General features: G+C 66.2%; 1 protein-coding gene across 1 annotated transcript; it reads right to left on the bottom strand.

Annotated features, from left to right (window-relative positions):
- Positions 1 to 1,303: 1,303 nt before the first annotated feature.
- Positions 1,304 to 23,142, bottom strand: PARD6G (par-6 family cell polarity regulator gamma; the record flags this gene model as incomplete). The annotated part of the gene is made up of 3 exons (XM_084252209.1): positions 1,304 to 2,073; positions 14,144 to 14,366; positions 23,071 to 23,142. The coding sequence occupies 3 exons, from the start codon at positions 23,140 to 23,142 to the stop codon at positions 1,304 to 1,306; spliced, it is 1,065 nt and encodes a 354-aa protein (XP_084108335.1).
- Positions 23,143 to 23,708: the final 566 nt, after the last annotated feature.

Consider the following 23,708-nt stretch of genomic DNA (forward strand, 5'->3'; position numbering starts at 1 on the left):
GGGCGTCCTGCCCACGCTCAGCGTGGAGGGCGAAGGAACAGCCTTTCTTCCCTCCAGATACACCGAGCGGGCTTTGATATGGGGTGTGAGTGTTGTTTTGCTTTTATTCTAAAGAGGAAAATGGCAAATTATGGACCCGGCAGAAAACAACGCCGGCACCGGGTCCGGGCAGCCCACGGGGCTCAGAATAAAGCCCTTTTTTCTTTAAAATGTTGCTCGCATTTGCGCAGCAACTTCAGACACGAGAGAAACAACTGGCCAGCGGCTTGGCGGCGCCTCCGGTGTCCGAGCGGACGCGGGGTGACCTGCAGTGACCCGGGAGAGGGGCCTCGGGGCCCGGTGCCCACGGGCTCAGCGCCGACCGCGGCAGCCGTTGTCCCCCAGGCCCCCCTCGGCCTCTTGGTCTCCCCCGCGCCGGTGGCGGGTGAGCAGGGGCGGGACACACACAGCCGGGCGCGGGCGCGTCGCCCAGGGAAAGCCATTTCTGCCGGTAGCTGCTTCCCAAGAGGAGGACGCTCTCTTCCCACTGCAGGAGCCGCTGGGCTGGGGGTGCTGGCCCAGGCGCCCCAGCGTCTCCCCGAAGCAACCCAGAAAAATCTTACCTGCATTTCTACAAAAGCTTTATTTGGTCAAAGTTTAGTTCTCAAAGTATAAACATTTTCTCCTCCACGTTAGACTCAAAATACACTTGGTATAAAATTCAATTGGATCAAATATGAATAAACCTTTAAAATTATGAAATCTGTAAATATTGCGAGGACATCACGGAGAAGTGACAATGGTTTTAATGTGCTAAAGTCATCAGGTTCCATAAGAATCGCTTAAAAGCAAGCACAGCAGGCCCTGGAGCCCGGAGCCCGGAGCCCGGCCGGTCTGGGGCTCCTCTGCGCCCCGCAGGGCGCCCGCCGCGGTGCCTCCAGGGAGACGCTGGCTCTCCCCGTCCCTCGGAGTCCCGAGTTGAGGGCCTCGCAGTGCCCCGGGGACCCCTGCGCCGGGGCCCCGCCCTGGGAGGCGGTTCTGGCCCCAGCGTGCGGGGTGCCGGGGAGGGGGTCCCGGGGGCGCGCCCCCACCGCGCCGGGCCCCAGCACACGGAGCCCACCCGGGGCGCTTGCATAGGTCAAAGGTGTGAGTTTGGCTACTTCGAAAAGTCCCTTTAAAGCTTCATTGAAAGGCGAGGCCCGCCGGCCGTCGGACGCGCCGGACTTGGGGGCCGGATTCCGCCGCGCGGGTCCGCGGCCGCCGCCAGTGGGGAGCAGGCGGCGGCGCCCCGACCGGCGAGGGCGGCGCCTCCGCGGCCGGCGGGCTACAGGGTGACGGCGGGGCCGTGCTCCTCCACGCCGCCCGCGGGCAGCGCCAGGCTGTGCCGGGGGTCGGCGCGCAGGGAGCTCAGCAGCCGCTGGACGCAGCCCGAGTGCGCGGGCCCGGGCAGGCCGTTGAGCCCGGGGCCGGGCCGCGGCTCCAGCGCGCCCTCGAGCACCACGTCGGGCTCCTCGTCGCTCTCCATGTCGTCGGGCAGCAGCGCGGGCAGCAGCGCGGGCAGCGCGTGCGGCGCGGGCAGGCTCAGGCGGCCGGCGGCGGGGTCCGCGGGGCGGCCGGCGCGCGCGCGCACCACGTTGTTGCGCTGGTTGGCGGGCTTGACCGTGACGATGAGGTTGTGGCTGTTGGCGATCATCATGTCCGTGACCTGGTCCAGCGTCTTCCCCGCCACCTCGATGCCGTTCACCTCCAGCACCTCGTCGTCCACCGCCAGCAGCCCGGTGCTCTCGGCCAGCCCGCCGGGCACCATGCGCGAGATGAAGATGCCCGGCACCTTCTCCAGGCCCTGCGGCGCCACGCGCACGCTCGTGCCGTCGCGGATGTAGAAGCCCAGCGGCCGCTGGCAGCCGTGCCGGTACAGCCTCACGCGGCGGTGCGTCTCGGGCAGGATGTCCACGTCGATGATGGACGACACCGGCCGGAAGTCCCTCGGCAGCCCGATGTGCAGGTGGCGGCGGGGCGCCTCCTCCCGCAGCGCCAGGGCGCGCCGGCGCCGGGACAGCGAGCCCGCCGCGAAGCCGCCGCTCTCCGCCTCCTCTGCAAGGGAAAGAGCGAGTCAGGGGCTGCCCAGGCTGCCCAGCCCAGCCCCCAGCTCCGGCCCCCGCGCCGGCCCCTCCCTCCCCCGGCAGGTGGGGGCAGGCGGCACCCAGCGGAGGGCGTCCAGCCACCTGCCGCCCGGATTGGCACAGACTGCAGGAAGGGCCCGGCCGGCGAGGAGTGCGGGAGAGCGGGGCGCGCAGGGGGCGGCCTGCGGGGGCGCCCCCCCCTCGCCCGGTGCCCCCACATCCGGCACAGCAACCGAGACCCCGCATCTCTGACTCGCAGTGCCCACAGCGACCAGACGAGTCGCCGGGGTCCAGGGGCCGGGCGGCGGGAGGACTCCTGGTGGGGACTCACTGTGCTCACTCTGCAGGCAGCGAGGCCCAGCCCCGCCCACCCCATGGGTGGGTCCAAGGCCCAGCACCCCACCGGGGTGGGCGGCTGGCGGTAGGGGAGATGTCGCTGGGGTGACCTGCCCTGGTGCTTAGGCCACGGTGGCCCCGATGTCCAGCTAGCTTGCCCCAATTCAGGACAGAGCTTCGGGTTGCCTGCCGCCAGGGTGATGACCAAGGAGACGCCCGGGCCGGCCACCGCAGGGACATCATGGAGCTCACCTGCCCCTGCCAAGCCCCCCATGGCCCAGCCCCGGGTCCTGGCCAGCCCCACTCCACGCAGGGCAGAGTGGACGTCACTCTGTGGGACCAGAAGCAAGAGGGGTCACAGAGCTGCTGCATTTCTCCCACCCTGGACACAGGCCAAAGCATGCAGAGCTGGGTGTGCTGGCTTCAGGGTAAGAGAATTCTAGAAACAGAAATCTGCAAGCAGGGGCGGGGGTGGCACGGCACTGCAGCTCTGGGACTGGACAGCCATGTTCCCAAGGACCCACTGCCAGCGGCTCTCTGGGTCCATCCAGGGACCCACCACCTGGCCCCGTCTCAGTGGACTGTCCCCCCATCAAAGACAGGCTTTGTCGGGCTGACTCCAGAGGCCCTGGAGACGCAACATTCTCTACGCCGCACATGTACAAACAGGAGTGGGCCATAGCATCCAAGCCCGGGCATGGTTATCCGGCCCCAAACTCTGTCCTGAAGACTCCAGAGCCGCCGGCTGGCGCCCCTTCTTCCCTCAGGGGACAGCCTTGCAGGGAGGCCCTGGGGGAGCTGGCACAGGCCCCAGGGGGACGGGCGTGCTGGCCTCTGCCCACGGAGGCCCCATGGGCGGTGCAGCGGACCTCGCCCCTGTGGGCGGGCACCGTGGTGCTGCTTGTGTCCTGTCGCGTGAACCAGGGGCTGGGCATGGCTCACGTGCTCTGGGAAACCAGGACTTGGGCGTCGCCTGGAGACTTACGTTTCTGTGGAGTCTGGAACTGAACCCACTAAGTCCCTGCGGTGTCTGTGAACTGCCCCACGGACCCACGGACCCGATGAGTGTGCAGCGGCACGGGGGGCTGGCAGGCCCTGCCCTTCCTGCCTCTGGGGCCACTGGTGGGGGCCGAGGGCGTCCCAGCCCCTTCTGCTCCAGGCAAGGCAGCCACAGTGGACCCCACCGCGGTGGCCTGAGGTTACCTGCCACTTACCCCCAGAGGTCTGGGCCCCTCTGGGCAGAGGGGGAGCAAAGCATGCAGTTTCCTGTACTGGTACAGGAGCCACAGGGCTGGGCACAGAGCCCTGGTGGGCACTTGCTGTCCTGTCCTCACGAGGGGTGCCCAGTCGCCGCTCAGCTTCTGGGATGCAAATCCTGCAGGCCGGGGCCGCACTGCCCTGTTCTGAGCTCAGCTCTGAGTTTGTTTCCAGTAACACCCAAGAAAAAGTTGATCTGCACGCTCAGGTGGCATATTTGGCCACTGTGTTCCAAGGACCAGCACTGAAGGGCACGGGGAGGGAGGACCCCCCACGCGTGGAGTCCCTTACAGAGTAGGGCCGCAAGGCAGGTCAGGGAGTGCTGCCAAGGCTGTGTGGGGGATGATGCGCCATCCCCAGAGAAACTGAGGCGGTTCTCTGTCTGTAAGTGCAGAGACGCCAGTGCCAGCCCCTCCTGGTCCTCCCTGGGGGCTGTGGGGGGGCTCAGGCGCCTGCACTCCCTTGCCTCGCTCTGCCGGGAGGGGGCCGGGGGCGGGAGGTGGGGGGCAGAGGTGGGGGGCAGAGCGCGGGTCTGTGCCACCGCCTGCTGCGCCAGACCACAGAGACAGGAATTCAGCAAAGCCGTCATCGTGGTCTTTCTCCGTCCAAACCAGCCCTGACGGTTTCTATGCAACTTTTAAATAGAAAAAGAACGAAAAACACAAACAACCCCCAGGCCCAGCCGCCAGTCTAATGAGCTCCCAGGCCGACTGGAGTGGGCGGCCCTGCGGCTGCCACCTCCCTGCCTCGCCCTCCTGCCCCCGCAGCCCGGGGCTCACACCCCGCCAGGGCCCAAGGGCCCCCCTCACCCTCACGCCCCCCTCACCCCCACTCACGGTGAGCTCCCGCGGGCGGGGCTGGCCAGGGGCTTGAGGGAGGTGCCCTCTCCCCCCAGGACTGGCCCTGGGACCCGCAGGGGTCTCCAGGCGGCCTGGGGCCTCCACCCCGCAGAGGCGCGGGCTGTGTTTACAGCATCCACAGTGGCCACCAGCGAGGACAGCTATAATCGAAACACCCAAAAATAACTGTGGCAGCCCCCCACCGGCCTCGGCTCAGCAGCGCCGCGCCCGCTCCTCTCCCAGGAAGGCGCAGGCCCGGGCCTCCCCGACTCCACCGCCGCCACGTGCCGCCTGGGCGGCAGCCGGTCCGCCGGGCCAGCGCGGGGGCCCCTCCCCGGGCAGCCCGGGGCGCGAGCGCCGTCCCCCCGGTCTGAAAGGCCCCGCGCGGGCCGCCCCGAGAGGGCCACGGCCTCGGCCCAGCCTCCGCGCCGCGCGGCCCGAGCTTCGACGGAGCCTCAGCCGCGGGGCGGGGCGGCCCTCGGCTCCCTCCAGACGCACCCCGAGGGCCGGCGGGGCCACCCCGAGGCCCCGACACCGCCCGCGCCCGCCGCCGGCCAGCGGCCCCCCAGTGGGCCCAGCCACGGGGCGCGCGGGGGGGACACGCTCCATGTCAGAGGCGCTGCGCTGCGCTGCGGGACCCCGGGGACTCGAGGGGACCCCGGATCAACAAGTCTGAGAAGGCGCCTCTGCAGTCACTGCGCTCCCCAACAAGCCCGTCTGGGACCTGGCACAGCCCCCCGGGGCCCCGCCCCGCCCCCATGCCCCGCCCCCGCCCAGGCGCGCACCCCCCACGCCGATCTCTGGGGGGAGGAATCACTGCTGAAGACCCCCCAGCACGGCCCCGGGGCGCCACGTGGACCCCAGAGCTGCTGCCACGGGGTGACGGGCAGGCCGTGCAGGCGCTGAACCCGGCGCGGCCTTCCGCGCGCTCTCGGCTGACCTGCTTGGAAACACCGGGATCTCTCCAGGTGGTTCGCGGCTGAGAGCAACAGGCCTGAACACAAGCGAGGACACCTGGTCCCCTCCTCCCTGGCCAGAGCCTGGCCTGCACAACTCCCGGCCGCGCGCATCGCCAGTCGCCCTGACCCCTCCACGGTGGCGACTCCTCGACCTGCTGGCCCTGCTGACCACAGCATGGCCACCAGCAGGGGCTGGCGCAAGGACGGCTCTCCCGAGATGTCCGCTCGAGGCCTCGGGCCTGCCTGCTGCGGCCGGACAGGCCACGCGCACCCCCACGATGGGAGTGGGGCCTTTACTAGCAGCTGTGGACCCGTGGGCAGCACAAAACCAGCGCCCACTCTGGCCTGCGGGGCTGGGGCAGCTGGGAGCCAGGGGCCCGAAACTGCAGGGGCGCCAGCAGCTGGTCTGCATGGGTGGCTCAGCCTGGGTTTCCGAGACCAGGCAGGTGGGGCTTGTGTGAGCCGCTTTCCCACAGGAGAGGGTGGAAAGTAGAGATACGGGGCCAAAACAGGAAGACAAACCACTGTGAGAGGAAATCCAGCTTCTGCTGACGCTCTGGAAAGAAGGGCTCACGTGGAAAATCCTGTGTCTGGGCTCCAAACTGGGGCAGGTAAGTCATCACCACAGGCCTGGCGTATCCGGCCCGCTGACTGTGGGGTGTCCGGCCAGGTGGCTGCCTGCCCCGGCCCAGTTAAGGGGCCTCCATACCCTACTCCCTGGGCGCTAAACCAGCCCTCCCCAGGGGGTGCAGGCCGGAGGGGGCGGGGGTGGTGGGGCTCACGCACAGGGGCACAGGCAGGAGGGGCACAGGCAGGAGGAGGTATAGGCAGAGGGGGCGCATGCAGGAGGGGGGGCACAAGCAGAGGGGCGCAGAGGCTGGACAAATCTTGTCACATATTCACTGGGATTCTCTGGGATTTCTGTTTTGAAAGTTTGTTTCAAAGAGAAACCCTGTGATTTGGAAAGCCAGCCCCGGCCCTGCCTCTGCGCCAGCTGTGCTCCCAGCAAGCCAGAGGTCCTTGTGCTTCCAGGAGTGGGTGTCGCAGCCCAGGAGCTGTGACCAGGCCTTGCGCGTAAGCCCCTCCTGTACTGACTCGCTGGGCCACAGCGCTCCTCCCACCGAGCGTGGAAAACACCAGGGGCTGTGGCCCGACCTGGGGCTGTCCAGGCCCGTGGGTGGTGCCCACCCAGACACAAGGGCCCACTGGCTACTGGTGGCTCCAGGGGCCAGAGCAAGTCCAGTTTGTAAGCCACACAAGGCTGGTCCTAGAGATGAAGTCAGGTGAAAAGAGCCAAGTCAGCCTTCACCCTGAGGCCCGGTGGGGAGGCTGCTGTGTCCACGGCTTGTCCAGGCCCCACGTTGGCCAGCGGGAGCTGGAGGGAGGCAGGGGCAGTGATGAGAGGCCGCCACATTCAAACAACCCATGTGTTCCCCGAAAGGACATGCAGAAAAGACAGAAATTCAATGCCTGTTGAGCTCATCTCTACGGCATGTATATAACCACCGCGTTTATGGAGAACTCCGCTCAACTAATCGTGTCCAAACCCAAAGGTCTGGAAGGGCCTCTGGTAGCGCGGGGTGGAGGGGTTTAATTCCATGTTGTTTGAATTTTCTCTTACAATTATGTCATAAACAGAAAAGGTTTTAAGCAAAGAAAGTTTTACAAAGAGTTTAAAGACACAGGATATGTCTGTGATGCCAGCTTTTTAACAAGCAAAAACGCCTCCTGTGAGCACAGCAGGCTGGCCCTGGGCGTGTGTGACCGGAACCCGGCTCCGCCGGGGCCTCTCACCATCTGTGCACAGGAGCCTGCAGGCCATGGCCAAAGGGCAGGGCCAGGGCCAGACAAAGCCAGGCTGCCGGGGACAGCCTGCAGTGCCAGGCCTTCCTGGCTAGCCCAGATTCTTCTGGGTGGCTTTGGTGTTGTTTTCGTCCAACGAGCCGCATCAGCACATTCTCTGCACCCCACTCTGGGGAGGAAGCACGCTGTTCTCGGCTGCTCTCACGGCCCGTGGCCCGGTGGCTCTGCACTTTCTTTCAATGAAAAAAAGAAGGGAATTCTCCCAACACGCAAGCGTCCAGGAATCTGTGGTGACCACAGAAGCTGCACCTAATGCAAAGCCCTGGAGCAGAGGGCTGGCCCGGTCGCCCCTGTTCCTGTGACACGGGCCTGGAGCACACCAGCAGGGCTGCATTGACCTGTCCACGGCGCTCCAGAGCCCGGCAGCCCGCCACAGCGCACCCTACAGGGCAGGCAAATGCAGCTCAGGGCCAGACCCGCAGGTGCCCGCTGGGCAGACCCCAGCTTCAAGCCACACACCCCCGTGACTCAACTAGGAATCAAAGAGGCACGAGGACCAGAGTTTATGTGCCTGACCCTCAAGTTCTGCCATTTCACAAGGATTTCATATGGCTTTGCTCGGGGAACACCCTAAGTTCTTTCTGACAACTCATTCAAGGACAGTCAGAAGCTTCCCACCCCATCCAATCTTTGCAAACGCATCTATCTCATTCTAGGACCCAGGGAACGTGGGGCCGCCAGGCGCCTTCCCAGCACACAGGCGCCATCATGGCCGCCCAGCAGCCGCCGTGCCTGTGCCTGTCGCCAGCAGCCTGGGGCCGGTAAGTGTGCTCAGACCCCGCAGAGCGATGGACGGATGTCCGGCTGGGTGCGCGCCCGAGTGCTGGCCAGGCCTCGGTGCAGGGGAGCAGGACCTGCTGTGGGGGCTGGTCTGCCGGGTGAGCGGCCAGAGTCAGGCCTGTACTTCCTGTTTACACTGCCGAGAACAGGGGCGCTGACCCCTGCAACGCCCAGCACCCCTCACCGGGGCCGCCCGCAGTGGGCAGGCAGGAGAGGCGGCCTGTGCACTGCAGACACTCAGCGTGCGCCTGGCCCCCTAATCCCCATGCTCAGGCATCATCCTCGGGGTGGCAAAGCAGTGGGGGGCAGGCACCGCGATGTCTGCTGCTCCCCAGGGCCTGTGGCCTGGATGGGCACTGGCACCCAGCAGGCGCCAGGGAAGGTGACCATGGCTCAGAGCCCCACGCTGGCCCCTGGGTCACCAGAGTCACACTCTCACAGTGCAAAGTATAGGGACACAAAATCACTTTGAAGACAGTGATCAAAACCCTACAGTGCAGTCAGCATGATGGTGCTTGGTCAGCAACACAAAGCACTGCCCCGGCCCGGCCACCATTGCCCGGCGACGCCTGCCCACACCCCCATGCCCGGCCCCCAGGCCAGCGGCGTCCTGAGCCCTGGCTGGGTGGGAGCTGCCCGCAGGGCGGTTTCCCATCACAGGGAACAGATGACTTACAAGAGCTATTTTGAACAAATGAAAAGTCAACGTGGGCATCGTGTAATGGGTGGGGAGCTGTGGAAACAAGGCCTGGGAGAGCCCGGATGGATGGGCCAGGGCACAGCTCAGACATGGACTCTGACTGGAATTGCACTTTCATCTTCTCACAGTTTACAAAGAAATGCTGTTGATCCTTGAGCCAGGCAGATTTCGGGGCCCCGATCCCCTGAGTCAATGGCCCAGTGCCACTCTGGCCCGCCTTGGCGTCTGCAGGGGGTGGGCATCAGGACCCCTGGGGACACTCAAGGACCCTTAGTCCTCCATGGCCGCCCTGCACCCTGGTTCCCGCACCCGCAGGGCCCTCGAGGGAGGACATCCACCACAAGTGGGCACAGGCAGGTCCAGCCCTCCCTGTCCCAGAGCCCAGAGCCCCTGAGCTGCCACAGCTCGTCAGCAGGGTGGCAGCAGAGCACCGGGTCCTAGGGGAGCATCCGGGCCGCTGGCAAAAGGGAGCCCGTCCCCCAGATCCAGGGAGCCAGAGGCAGGGGAGGGGCTGCGCTGCCACCTCCATCACAGGCGGGAAGGCCACCCCATGGGGCATGGCCCCCTATGTGCAGCCCCTCCTGGGGGCCTGGTTGGGGGAAGGGGCTGCTCTCCCTCATTCTCTCTCTCCCCATGCGGGAGCCTGGCATCAGGGATGAGGGCGCCCCATACGAGGCAGTGGGCATTGTGACCGCATGGGCCGGGGTCCGGGAGAGACCAAGAAGACCCAGCTCAGCCTACAGCGGGACCTCAGCACAGACACAGGCTGCAGGAGGCAGAAGAGCAAAGAGCGCATCAAAGGACCAAACCCAGCAGACCCCAAGGGAAGGAGGAAACTGATTTTCAAAGCCAACATAGTATTATATTCAAATGTCTAGTGTTTAACAAAAATCAGAAGGCATATAAAGGAGGAAAGTGCAACCCATCAGAAAAAAATAATCCAATGGAATCTGTCCTTGAAAAAGATTCATGGCAGGCATACTAGACCAAGGTTTAAAACACCATCTTGAACATAATCAAAAGTAAAGAAGATGTGGAAAAAGTTAAAAAAATGACTTCTAAGCTGAGCAAGAATATCAACAAAGACAAGAAAACCCAGAAAGAAACGAAACGGAAACCAAGCAGTAAAGGACAGACTCCCACGAGTTTACTAAAAGGAGCCAAAGGCAGATCTGAAGGAGAGTAGGGACCTCAGGGCAGGGCAGTGGACACCGTCGAGGCTGAGGGAAGAAGGCACAGGATGGAGGAGAGCAAACAGATCCGGGCGCCCGGGCCAGCAGCCCAGCACACCCCACAGAGCCTGGGCAGGAGGGAGAGAGAGGCGCAGAGAGAAGCAGAGGGGGAGCTGGGGGCAGGTCCCCAGATGCAAGGGAAGACGACACCCCCGGGGAGACCCAGGTTGCTGTGCAGCCCAAACACTGGCAGTCAGACTTCCAAACAACAAAGACAGATCTTAAGAGCAGCAGAAAGAGAGGAGCCATACACAAGGGACCCTTAAAATTATCATCTGCAGATTTCTCATCTTAAACTTTGGATGACAATGTGTTGAAATTGCTAAAAGGAAAAACTGAAAGCCAACAATCTTATATCCAGCAAAACTGTCCTTTGAAAGTGAGGGAGATATCAAGACACTCCCAAATAGATAAAAATCGAGGGGCTTTGTGACCATGTGCCTACAAGGAATGCTTCGGGGCAGCCAGTGGCAGAAAAGGACACGGGTGGCCGCTCCTGAGGCCACAGACCAGGTGCAGTGAGCGTGAAGCCGGGAAATGCTGCCTTCTCTGTGTTCTAAGAAATGAATACATGAAGAAAACACAACTTTTAAAGTGAAAGTAGCATTACTGTAACTTGATTTGTAAATCCAAATCTTGTTTTCCGCAAATTTAGAGGACTATTGAATTGAAAAGAACCATCAGTATGTTTTCGGCACCCTGTGGGGGAGGTGTGGCCCAGCCCAGCACCTGCACTGGCTGGGACGGAAGGGCAGGGGCTGTGTTAGACTCATCAGAGTCACAGCTCTAGGATGGGAAACGTTCCCATGGTAACCACGGGGAAAACAGCTGTCGAACAGATACAGAAGGAAATGAGAGAGAACATTTCATTATTAAAAAACTCAATAAACAGAAGAGAAGACAGGAATGCAGGGAGCGAGGAACAGCAGCTATATGGCATCTGGAAAACAAGTCGCACAGGGCAGAAGCGAGCAGCTCCTTACCCGTAACTGCTTTAAATGTAAGAGAATTAAACTCTTCGATCAAAAGACAGAGACTGGCAGAATGGATAAAGATACATGACCCAATTTCGCTTCTTCTCAAAGAGACTTGGGTGAAAAGACACAAACAGGCTGGCAGTGAGGGGTGGGAGGCAGACCCCAGCCCAGGGGGCGGAGCTGTGCTGACAGACTTTATTTTTTTATTTATCAAGATTTATTTATACAAGCACTGGGTACAGTCAGAAGCGCAGGAGGGTGAGAGAACTCGCCAGAGCCAGAGCGGGGAGCAGAGCAGGCAGAAGGAACGAAGGACACTGCTGAGGGGAGCAGCGGGCGGCAGGAGAGGTCTGCGCGCCATGCGGGATCCTCCTCTGGTGGCTGGGGAGCAGCCGGGGATCGAACCGGCGCTGCAGAGGCCGCGGGCAGCTTCGCAACCCAGCGCTCAACCGCTGCGCCACCGGGGAGGCCCCGACAGATAGACTTTAAATAAAAGTTTCAACACAGCAAGAAGATGTAACAATTTTAAGCATTTATGCACCTAACACAATGAATACACAGGAAGCAAAAACCAGCAGAATCAAAGGGGCAGACAGACATCCTGTAAGAGCCCGAGACTCCAGAGTCACACTCGTAGTGACAGACGATGCGACACGAGATGAGGAAATTGAGGACTTGACACAATAAACCAGCGAGACCCAGCAGATGCTCACGGAGTGCCCCGGCCAGGGACACGCGTCACCTCCGTTCTGGGACAGGCCGGGGTCGGGCCACGACCACGTTTCACAGCCAGAGGCTCCGAGGACACGTTACAAGGGGGACAGAAAACACGCAGATGAGAATAAAAGGAAAGGCATCCCAAAGCCACAGGGTGCTGCGGGCTCAGTCCCGAGGGGGCATCTGGACCCAGAAGTGCTTACATCAACAGCAGGGACGGTCTTAACTGTGACCCAACTCGGTAACTGAAGGAGCTAAAAAAAGAACAAAGCCCAGAGCTAGTGGAAGGAAGCAACTCGTGTTTCGAGCAGAGATAAATGAAATAAGGAGAAAAACAACAAAGAAAATCAGTGAATCAAGGAAAGGCCATTCCTCAAAAGCACCATCAGAGTCGAGCGCTTGGGCTACAGGCGCCGGGGAGAAAGGGGGGACTCGGGCCACGGCCCTCGGGCGCAGCGGGTGGCCCAGGCCTACACCAGGGGCCAGAGGGCCGGAGGGGCAGCCGGCGCGCGCCCACAGAGCGGGTGCCCGGGATGAAAGGGGGCGAGTCTAGAAGCACAGACCCTGCCAAGATGAAGGACAGAATCTGAACAGACCTAGAGCCAGTAAGAAGCGCAGAAGTACCCGACAGTCTGTCCACAGAGGAAAGTCGGGGGCCTGCGGGCTTCCCCAGGAGCCCCACCGGCACTCGGGCCGAGGCACCGCTCAGTGCAGCACCCGAAGAGGCAGAACACTGCGCGCCCTGCGCCCCGCGGGGGACCCTCGGCCAGGGCTCCCCAGGGCCCCGCGGAGGACCGGGCGCCCGACGAGCTGACCGCCCTCGCCGGGCAGGCCCGGAGCCACGGAAGGGCCCGCGGGGGCGCCCGGAAAGGCCGCCGGGGAGCCGGCTGGAAGGCGCGAGGACAGCGCCGGCGGGAGCCGGGGCCGCGCAGTGGGGCGGGGTCCCCAGGCCTGCCCGCCGGACCCCCGCGGCGGCGCGTCCTCCCCTACCCGCTGCCTTCCCCGAGGCTGCCGAGGGAAACCCCCAAAACAGCTCGCTGCGTGACCTCTGGGAATGAGCGCCCAGTCGGTCTGCGCGGGCTCCGGGCTCCCGGCCCCGCGCCGCCTGCGCGCCCCAGCCCGGCCCGGCCACAGATGCCCAGCGCCCCGGGGCAGAGGCCGGCGGGGAGCCCCGGCCCGCGCAGAAGGGCCCCGACACAGACGGCACAGCCCCCCGTGGCCCCCGCCCCGCGGCCCTGCGCCCCCCACCGTCGCCGGCTGGCAGGCAGGGCGGCGGGTCCGGCGCGAGGGATGGCGGCAGAGAGGGCCACGGGCCGAGGCCCGAGGGCGGGGCGGCCCCGGGAGGCCGAGGCCCGCAAGGCGGGGGTCTGCGGGGTGCCAGAGCCCGCGCCAAGGTGGGGTCCGCGGCGCCCGCCGCCCCCCGCCGCCCCCGCCGCCCCCCGCCAAAACACGCGGCCAGAAGGGCTGCCCGCGAGCGCGGCCACCAGCAGCGGCCCGCCCCACCCTGGGGCTCCCGGGACCCCAGCTCTGCTCAGGGCCCGCTCCCGGAGCCGCCGGGCCCAGCCCAGGGAGGACGCGCGGCCGCGCTCGCGGGGCCCTCGGCCGGGGGTGGTCAGCGGCGGGGCCCTCGGCCGGGGGTGGTCAGCGGCGCGGGCCCTCGGCCGGGGGTGGTCAGCGCTCGCGGGGCCCTCGGCCGGGGGTGGTCAGCGCTCGCGGGGCCCTCGGCCGGGGGTGGTCAGCGGCGGGGGGCCCTCGGCCGGGGGTGGTCAGCGGCGGGGGGCCCTCGGCCGGGGGTGGTCAGCGCTCGCGGGGCCCTCGGCCGGGGGTGGTCAGCGGCGGGGCCCTCGGCCGGGGGTGGTCAGCGCTCGCGGGGCCCTCGGCCGGGGGTGGTCAGCGGCGGGGGGCGGGGCGGGCAGCCGGGGGCGCCGCGCGGACCCGCAGGGCCCTGGCTCGGGCCAGCACAGCCCCGCGCGGGCTCCACGTCCCGCCCGCGAAGGCCGCCGCGGGGGGCGGGGTCGGGGTCGGGGGGCGCGGCCGCTGGAGGACGGCGCCCCGGACAGCCCGGCCGCCCCGGCCCGCGAGGACGCCCCTCCTCCGGCCGCGGCTTGCGGGGGAAACCCTGAGGGCTCCGCGTCTCTCGGGCCTCGGAGTCAACGAGCGGCGGGTGAAGACATTTAGATACTTTTGACCTTTTCTAAAAAATTTAACGTTGACCGAACTAGGTGGACCCGGCCTCACCCCGTCCCGGCGGAGCAGCGCTCGGGCCGAGGGTCTGGCGAGCGGCCCCGAGCGAGGCCGCGGGCCGGAGGGGGAGCCGCCCCGCCCCCCGCGCCCCCCGCGCCCCCCGCGCCCCCCGCGCCCCCCGCGCCCCGCGCGCCTACCTCGCCTCTGGATGAAGACCCTGAGCAGGGGGCTGGCGCTGGACACGGCCTTGCAGAAGTTGTCGTCGTTGTTGATGGGCAGCAGGTCGCCGTGCACGTCCGCGTAGCCGATGGCCACGTCGGCGTTGGAGAGGCGGTGCGTGCGCACGACCAGCCGGTAGAAGTCCTCGAACTTCCCCGGCCTGTGGCGGTCCAGGGAGAACCTCCGGAATTCGGCCCCGAACTGCAGGCGAGAGGGGGGTCAGCGGCAGCCCAGGCGCCCTGGCCCCACCCCCCCAGGTCCAGGGCCCGCAGGCCCGGGAAAGGCGCGACACCTGATGCCCGGCAGGTGGCCCCGCGCGAGGAGGGACGCAGGGCAGGTGGCCCCGCGCGAGGAGGGACGCAGGGCAGGTGGCCCCGCGCGAGGAGGGACGCCTGCCCAGGGCGAGCCCAGCCGGCCGGGGGAGGGCCAGCCGAGGCCCCGGGACCTCTCCCGAGGGCCCGGCCAGTCCCGCACCATTTGCAGCTGAAGGCTTTGCCGGAAGGGCCGGGGTGGAAGGAAACTGGGAGGACAGGGGCTGCTGGGAGACGCTGCAGGGAGCCCCGAGCCGGGCAGCACCGGCACCCCAGGGTAGGCCTCCCATCCGGGGCAGCCTCTGGCCTGAGCTGCAGGGAGTGGTCACCCTGGCTGGCTCAGCCTGATTTGCCAGGCAGGACAGTGTGAGTGTCAGTGCAGCCCGTGTGCGGGCAGCCAAGCTGCAGGCCAAAGCGTCCACGTCTGCAGAAAGTCATCGCGCTGTTGGGCGCCACGCACTGAGCAGCTCCCACATCGGGGGCCAGGCCGGGCCCCTCGCAGGCCTCCCCACCCTCGTCCTGGGCGCGGGTGGCCTCATGTGGGCCTGGTGTGATCTTGGCAGATTCAGGCAGCCCGTGAATCTCCAGTTTTGCTGCATTTGCCACCAGCCTTACCTCCCAGCCCACACCCTGGACAGGCCAGCGCCGAGGAGGCTAGCTCAATGGGCTGCCCGTGCTGTGGCCGAACATGAGGAGTGTGTGGCAGGAGGGACCACAGAGGGGCTCGCTATCTGTGTCTGTCCACATTGAAGGCCCTCAAGGTAGACACGGCGCGGTCCCCACGGGCCAGGCCGGCACTGGCTCACTGATGCGCAACGTGTCCCCCTTTGCTTCTCGGTTCTTCCAATAACGTCCCTCAGAACACCCCTCAGCATGTTGCTGTGAGTGGACCTGGCACTCCTGGCACAAAGCCGCCTCCGTGTTGGTGGGTGGTCAGCGCGGCCGCCAGACAAGCAAGACTGAGCATGACTGAGCCGCCCGTCGGGCTTCTTCCAGCACACACGACTCAGCATTTATCGTCATAACTGCCCTACGTGCTCCTCCCTGCCCAGCCCTGGACACCCTCAGTGACGCCCACGGCCCTGCATGAAGGCCCAGGGCTGCCGTCTGGGCTGGGCTCAGGGTCCCCGCTGGCCCACATGTGGCAGGGCTGGGGCGGCCTTCCCTCCAGGGAGTGACCCCGCGGGGCGTCCACACGGTCGCACCGTGAAGAGAGCAGCTGTGGCCTGGCAGGCCCTCTGCAGGTCCGGCTGCTGCTGTCCTGTGTGGCTGAGGGTCGGGCGCAGCCCCGTTCCATGCTCCTGGGGCCGCGGCTGTGCGGCTCCACTCCCCGCGGAGCCTGCAGCGCCTGCCCGGCCCCTGCCCAGCCTGGCCGGGGGACTTCTTTCGTTGTTGAGCTTCAGGCTGTCGCCACAACAGTCATCGCCCGTTGGACGGCGGGGACCTGCTCTTGGAAGCTGTGAGTTTGCGCAAAACCAGACATGACAAAGGGGACCAGAAAACAGGCTCTTTGCTAGGCTGTTGTCTTCGTGTCAGTGGGACCTGGGCAGTGTCGGGAGGGGCCTGCTGAGCGCCCGGGACTGTTGGCTGGCACGTGGCGCAGCCCTGCCCCGCCGTGGGCTCGTCGCAATGCATGGAGCTTCCTGTCCCTTTTTCCTTTTGTTCCTCTGCACCTGGCACCACAGCCGAGACACGGCCCAGCAAGGCCGAGCGTCCCGTGTTTTCCTCTAAGAGCCTCAGTTCCGGGTCGAGCTTGTTCGGAGGACACAGATCCGCTTTTGACGGTCTCCGTGCAGGTGTAGGTTTGGGTCCCTCTGTGACAAAAGCGCTGTGTTAGGAAGAGCCCCGTCGGGGGCGCCCACTCTGTGTTTCTGCTGAGCCCAAACAGCGTCTCTGCACGAGGGGCTGCCGGGCCGTCACCCCCGCTGCCCACCGGCTGAGCCGTGGGCACCTCTGGCAACTCAGGAGCTTTTCAGTTCTTTGCTTTGCTTTTGACAACATGGAAAGCTCCTGAACGGGTGAGCCAGCCAGCAGGGGCCACGCTGTGCCGACAGCCTGTCGGCTGCTCCCCTTGGGCCCAGCTGGGAGCGCGGCAAGCCGGGACCTCAGAACCAGGAGGCCCTGCGTGGAGGGAGGGGCGCATCCAGGCCCACCCTGCTGGCCCCGACCTGGCCCGCCACTGCTTTCCCGGCCCTGTCACTGTGTTCCACTTGTGACCTAATGGTTATAACCATCCAGCCTAGAAACTGTCACTGTAAAACCAGTTTCATGTTTATCAATTCATTTTAAACTGGGAAACACACAGAACATGAAGGCCACAGCCCTGGCCGTTGGCCGCCCAGGAGCCCCCCTCATAACGCACCGGCCTGTCCCGCACACCCGGCCCCTCGCCTGCGGAGCCTGTGGCTCCATCACTGTGCCCACCCATGCCCGCTGCGCAGAGGGCACAGGGAATTCGGTGTGGATTGTAAGAGATTAGGGGTGAACCCTCTGCAGGAGCGTGACGGAAACACAAGCTCAAAGAGGAGAGGGACGTCTGCAGGATTCTGAGGACCACGGAGGAGCCGGGGAGGCCTGTTTCGCATGCACGGCAGGCACAGCAAGGCGGGGAGCTGCGTGAGGTGGATGGAGGGAGCCTGGGCCCACGAGCCCTTTAGGAGTCCCTCCCATCCCAGGGGAGCAGCGGGGGCGCCTGCGGAGCTGGCTAGGAGAGTGGCCGGGCACACGGCTGCCTCCGGCCACGCAGAGGAAAAGCAGCGCCGGTGCGGACGCCCTGTGGGCCCGGCCGAGCCTGCAAGGAGGCTGCTCTGCTGCTGCAACTGCTGTGAAGAACAGGCGCCCGAGCAACAGCCCCAGCGGAGGAGAAATGGCCGCCAAATGCGAGCTGACCGGAGTCGCAGGCGTGACCCGTGCAGCCCAGGCAGGGCCCAGAGCAGGCTGTGGGGGGCCTGGACCCTGCCACAGTCCAAGGCACCTTCTGGGGGCCCACAGGAAAGGGGCCAGGCAAGCCTGGGAGGAAGGAGCAAGAACAAGGCAAAAGCTGCCGCAGTCACCTCCCCATGGCCCCGCGGCCCTGGTGCACGTGCAAGGCCGAGAGCCAGCGCAGCTCTTCTCCGTCTCTCTGCTCCGTGCCTCCCCCAGCCTCCTTCCAGCTTTTGCTCCCCGCTGCTCAGCCCAGCGCTCCTGGGGGCAGGGAGCCCTCCCAAAGACTCGGGCTGTGGCAGCAGGGCAGGGAGGTCCCCGAGGGGCTCAGCACACGGCCCTGCGGGGTGTCAGCCTCTGTCCCCGAGGGCACCTCCTGGTCGAGCCGCACCATCCTGCTCTGGCCTGCCCGTCTGTCCTTTGCTGCCAGACCTGAGCCCCAAGAGGAGAGACCGCATGGGGTCTGGAGCAGCTTCCTGAGAAGGTGGCTTCTCGCCGGGGTGCATTGAGCCATGCGGCAGCTGTGTCCAGGCCCGGGTGGCCACTACAGATGCCGGGCACTCCGGGGGCAGCCACCGCTGGGGCCAGCCTCCTGCCCACCACGGTGAGGCCGGCAGAGCCCCAGGGAGGAGCATCAACATAGCCCAGCTGCTTCTAGAAGTAGCCAGGGGAGAGCGGCCGTCTCAGAGCAGCTGGGCAGGCCTGGCCAGCGCTGATGCCAGAGGACGGAGCGAGTCCTGGGGTCCAGGCACAGGGGCGGGTCTCTGGAGCGGGCGAGTGGCCAGACCGACTCCAAGGTGCCAGGGCCTGCGCATTCAGTGACACCAGGATACCTGGCAGGGCGCCCGCCGCCCGGCCCCACCCATCTGCCGGCCAGCCCCTACCACCACCAAGCCCTAAGCTTTTATGGTGGGGCCAGTAGCTGTCCGGCTTCCTCCATGCTCTGCTAGCACGCACTGGCCACTCAGTGAGCGTAGGGATGGGCAGGTGTAGTCAGACTCGCAAGAAGGACGACTGGAGACGGACATGGCCCCACTGCCCCACGCGGGACAGACAGAACTTCTTCCCCTGAAGCACCAGACCTGACCTCCAGCTGCTGCTCCAAGCTCTAGACCCAGATGTCCGAGTGTCCGGCCCACGTTACTCAGGGATTGGACACCACACCTGGCTTCCAGGGCTCATCCAGGGACAGGAGCCGCCTCCCGGTCCACTAGGTCCCACAGCACGCACGGGAAGGAGCAAGGCCCCGGGCAGCTCCGCAGAGCTCCCTGGCATGCAGCTGTCTTGTTGATTTAATGTGAGCAGTGTCAGCCCTCTTGGTGGCGAGGGGTACAGAGCTGCTCTCTGCACGCCCAGTGCATGTAGCGCTTGGCTGGGAATTATCTGCAGATGGGGGCAGTTAGACACATTTAAGAAATATTTCTGGGTGCAGCCTCTGCACAGAGGGAGCTCCAGCCGGGACTGTGGGTGCCCTCATGCCCAGGGCAGCCCGGAGGATGCCACAGGGTATGGCTGGGCTCAGAGGGTGCACTCCCTACACCCGGGCCCAGGACGGCAGGGGCCGCTGAAGGGAGCGGCCGTGAGCAGGCCCAGCAGCAAACAGCCCAGGGAGGGGCCAGTGCCAGCCCTGCAGCCTCCACCACCATCAGGGCTCTGTCACCTCATGCCTGCCCCGTCTACCTGGCTTCGAAAACACATGTGGCCAGCCTGGGCAGGGCAGCCGCGGCCCCTTCTCGCTGACTCTGGATGTGATCCCAAGCGGAGAGCTTCTGGTACCCGGCACCCAGGGCCCGCTGCCCCTCCCTTCCCCATATGCAGTGCCGGGGCCAGAAGGGAAGGCTGGAAGCCCTCAAGCTGGGGGGCTGAGGGGCCGCAGAGCAGGGCGGACTGAAATCTCCTTGCATGTAGCTCCCCAAATCAAGTCACCAAACCTGTTTGGACACAGACTTGCAGATGCACAAAACCGGAATCTGAAAGGGCGAGATGACGTGCAGGTGAGTCAAACGTGCCAGGCGGCTCCCAACCAGCCCACGGAGGCGGCCGGACAGCCTGGGTGGGGAGCAGCAGATGGAAGGCGCCGCAGCCAGATAAGATCAGGGCCAGAGGAAACAGGCGCCATCTGCGCGGGGGACACCCCTGTGGGCAAGCAGCTCTATCGCGCCCCAAAACCAGAACACAGACCAGGGGACGCAGCAGAAAGAAGCTAAAAATAGGCACACAAATACCCAAATAAAAAGTTTGAATTCACTAATAAGTCAAGAATATAAATTAAAAAGAGGGGCCGGTGTTTCACTGATCTCATTGGGAAAGAGTAAGAAAGAGCCCACCCGCGCGGGCGGGCAGGAGGGGATGCAGCAGGCGCCACAGGAGGTGCTTTCTGCAAGAAAACTCGGGCACAGCAAAGCCTTAAAGCGGGCGCTTTGTCACTTGCAGGGTTTACCCCAAAGAAATGATGGCAGGAGTCTGAGTGACCGACAGAATGCGAGTCCTGTGGGGCCCCGGTGCGACGGCAGACAGATGACCTTTACATGGAGAGCGAGGGACGAAGACGTCATTCACAGCACGTGCAGAAGAGCATTTGGAACTGACCAACATAGGGTGTTGGTTCAGTTGGTCTGGCTCACACACAGGTGGGGACACTGCAGTCGTTTTATTCTTTTTTTAAAGATTTACTTTATTTCTGCACACAAGAGCTGGGGTGCAGGCCAGAGATTCGGGGGTGAGAGGACTCCCCAGAGACAGGGTGGGGAACAGAACAGGCGGATCGACTGAAATACACTGCTGAGGGCAGCAGCGGGGAGACAGGAGAGGTCTGCGGTGCCCTGTGGGTAGCTCCTTGGCAGGGGATGGAACTCGTGCTGCAGGGGCTGCTGATAGCTTCATAGTGCTGAGACTTAACCCCTGCGCCACCAGGGAGGTCCGGCTCTGCAGTCATTTTAAAGCCCTTTTTAAAGCCCTCACGGGTGAGGACACCAGAGCAGATGCTGGAGCTGAGACGGGCAGGCTGCAGGCTGCACATCAGGGGACCCCATCCAAGATGTGGTGAGTGCATACACCCATGCGCCCGCACCCCTCACACCTGCACATCCTTGTACCCATGCACCCCGCACCCCCCACGCACCCCACACCCGTGCACCCCACCCACACACCCACCACAGCCTCACCTGCACACCGCTGTACTCACACACCCCGACCCATGGATACCCGCACCTGCACCGGCACGCACTTGTGCCCGTGCACACCCGCACGCAGCTGCACAGGCACCCGCGCGTGCACAGAGGGCTGGTCTCTGGAGAACTGTCCCCTTCGTGCCTGTTGTGGTTTCTAGAGACTCTAGAAGGACATAGATTTGTCTAGAATTCAGAAAAGCCCCAACATTATTTGACCAAAGCAACAAAAACATGATTAAGCCTTCGGTAGGGTCATTCCCCCTAAATCTGCAGGCAGGAGCCTGGGGGGGGGGGGGGATGCAGCACTCGGTGGCCAGTGCCTGCGCAGGGCACAGAGGTTGCAGCAGTTGGGGCAGGAGGTGGCACAGGGTGGGCCCCAACAGCCAGAGCTTGCGGGCGGCTCACCAGGGCCAAGAGCAGGAAGGGCCCAGACCTGAGCGGGAGTCCTGGCCTCACTCTGCCCCACGCATGCCTCCCTCCAGGCCAGGGTGCTGCGGGGCAGAGCCCCCCGAGTGGGGCCACTGAGCGTGTGCTGGTGGTCAAAGGCCTTGTGCCATCTCCCCTCAGAGGCAGCCCCCCATGACCGCCTCGCAGAAGCCTTGCCAGCACTGGCCTTGCTGCCACCCCTCGGCTGGGCCTGATACATTGTCACCCGACTCCGAATGCGTCCACTGCGGGTCTCAAAGGCAGAGACAAACGTCAAAGGTCAGCAGGGAGAGGATGGGAAGTGACCCGTCAGCAGAACTGGGAAGTCAGAGGTCGGCGCTGGTGGGGAGGCAGCGAGGAGCCACAGGTGCTGAAGTAAAGCTTTGGGCAAGTGCAGGGCCCACGTGACTGGGCAGGCCCACCAGGTCAGGCCCAGGTCCCCATGGCTCTGGGAACTGCCCAGCAGTTGGCTAATACCTGAGCTTCGGGGAGGGTCAGAGGCTGTGCGGGCCACCAACGTGAAGTGGCCTGCCTTGTCCGTCCAGGGCTCCCGGCAGGCCCCGCCTGGCCACTGCTGGGTCTGGGGCAGGGGCCGGCAGCTGCACAGACCAGAGAAGCAGGAGAGGGCCTGAAAGCTCCCACAGGTTTTAGGGCAGAACTGCTGCCCTCGAATCGCTCCCCACGTGGAAGCCCCGAGTACAGGCCAAAGAAAACCCCACTGTCAAGGCTGGCCTCCGGTGTGGTGGCCACAGCAACCGGAGTGAGACTCCCGAGGAGCTGCAACTATGGGGCCGGGAGGTGGCTGCACAGGGAAGAGCACGGGACCCTCCGTCTGCAGCGTCAGAAGGGCAGGGAGGGGCCGGCCGGCAGGGACGGGATGGCGTGGCCTCTCCTCGATGCTCCCAGTTCAGCCACCCAGCCTGGGGGCCCGTTCGCGGCCTCTGAACTTAAATCTTCACGGGGAGCAGGAGAAGGCGGGCGCCAGGGAGAAAGAGGAGGCTTTGCTGCGGCTCTGGGGCCTGCGCAGCGGCAGGACAAGCCAGGAGGCAGACCCCGGCCCGGAGGCCACACGGGCGCCCCGACTGTGCGGGCACCTGTGGCCCTGGGGGCGGGCAGGCCCTGCGCCAGAGGCACTGGCAGAGGCGCTCCCGCGGGCGGGGCGCTGTCCTTCCTGGCGGGTGTCTGTGAAGCGACAGCCCGTCAAGGCACAGGGGGTGCTTAACGCGAATCGCCCCCGTCCTCGGCGGGACCGCGGCCTGAGCGCTGCTGCCCCGCGGCCGGCCGGCTCCGCGCTCGGGGACGAGGGCCCCAGGGGCGCCCTGGCGCAGGCTGCGATCTGAGGAGAAGTGAGGGGTGACGGCAAGACTGCGCCCCAAGGGGACAGAGATCCTGCCGCGGGGTGAGGGCTCGGACCTGCCTCTGGCAAGGGGCCCCCTTCTTCCCAGGGACGCCCGGACCTGCACGTCCCCCACCGGCGGCCCGACACACTGGGCGGGGGCCCCAGAGCCCCCCGCAGCCCGCGCGCGCCCCAGGCCGCACGGTGGGGGTCGGAGCCCCGGGGCGGGAGCAGAGCCGGGCGAGAGGCCCCGGCTCCCCGGCAGCCGCCGCCGCGGCCGAGCCCCCGCTCCGGAGCCGAGCCCCGCGCCCCTCTGCCCGCGGGGCCGCCCGGCCGCGCAGACAAAGCGCCCGCCGCGAGGGCGCCGCCCCCGCGAGGGGCAGAAGCGCCGGCGCGCGGCCCGAGCCCGGCGCCCGGCAGGTCGGGGCACGCTCCGGGAGCGCGGGAGGCGCGGGAGGGGCGCGGGAGGGGCGCCGGCCGGGCGCGCCGGGGCCGGCCTGGGCGGGGGCCGCGGCCGGCGGGGCGGGGGTCGGGCGCCCCTCGGCCCCGAAGCCCGCGGCCCGGTCGCCCCGGAAACGCCGCCCCCCGCGGCCGGCGCGCCGAGCGCTCCCGCGCGTGGAACAAAGAGCCGCTCCCGCGAGGGTCCCGCCCGCGCGACCTGGGCGCCCGGCCCGGCCCGCGCGGCGCCCGCGAGGGGGGCGGCCCGGCCCGCGCGGCCCATTCATTCCCGGCGGCCTCACCTTGCTCTTGACTTCCACGGCGCCGCCGTCGCAGAAGCGCAGGCTCTGGGACTTGTGGAAGCTCCGGTTCATGGCTCCGGCCGGCCCGCCCGGCCCGGCCTCGCTCCGCGCTCGGGCTGCGGAGGACGTGGGGCGGCGCCGCCGCCGAGGCCCCCGGCCCGGCCCGGCCCGGCCCGGCCCCGCTCGCCCGGCGCCGGCTGCTCGGAGAGACGCCCGCGCAGCGCCGGCCGCGCGCCTGGGGACTCGGGGGCCGCGCGAGGAGGGGGGACGCCGGCGCGCGCCGCCCCAGGACCCGCCCCTCGGCCCCAGGGCCCGCGCCCGCCCCGCCCCCGAGACCCGCCCCGCGCCCCGAGCCTCGCCCCGCGTCCGCGCCCGGGCCCGCCGCGCGCCCCGAGACCCGCCCCGCGCCCCAGGACCCGCCTCCCGCGCCCCGAGGACCCCACCCGAGACCCGAGACCCGCCCCGAGGACCCGCCTCCCGCGCCCCGAGACCCGCCCCGCGCCCCAGGACCCGCCTCCCGCGCCCCGAGGACCCCACCCGCGCCCCGAGACCCGCCCCGAAGACCCGCCTCCCGCGCCCCGAGACCCGCCCCGAGGACCCGCCTCCCGCGCCCCGAGACCCGCCCCGAGGACCCGCCT

The sequence above is a fragment of the Talpa europaea genome, assembly GCF_964194135.1.
Source record: "Talpa europaea genome assembly, chromosome: 13".
NCBI classification, from domain to species: Eukaryota; Metazoa; Chordata; class Mammalia; order Eulipotyphla; family Talpidae; genus Talpa; species Talpa europaea.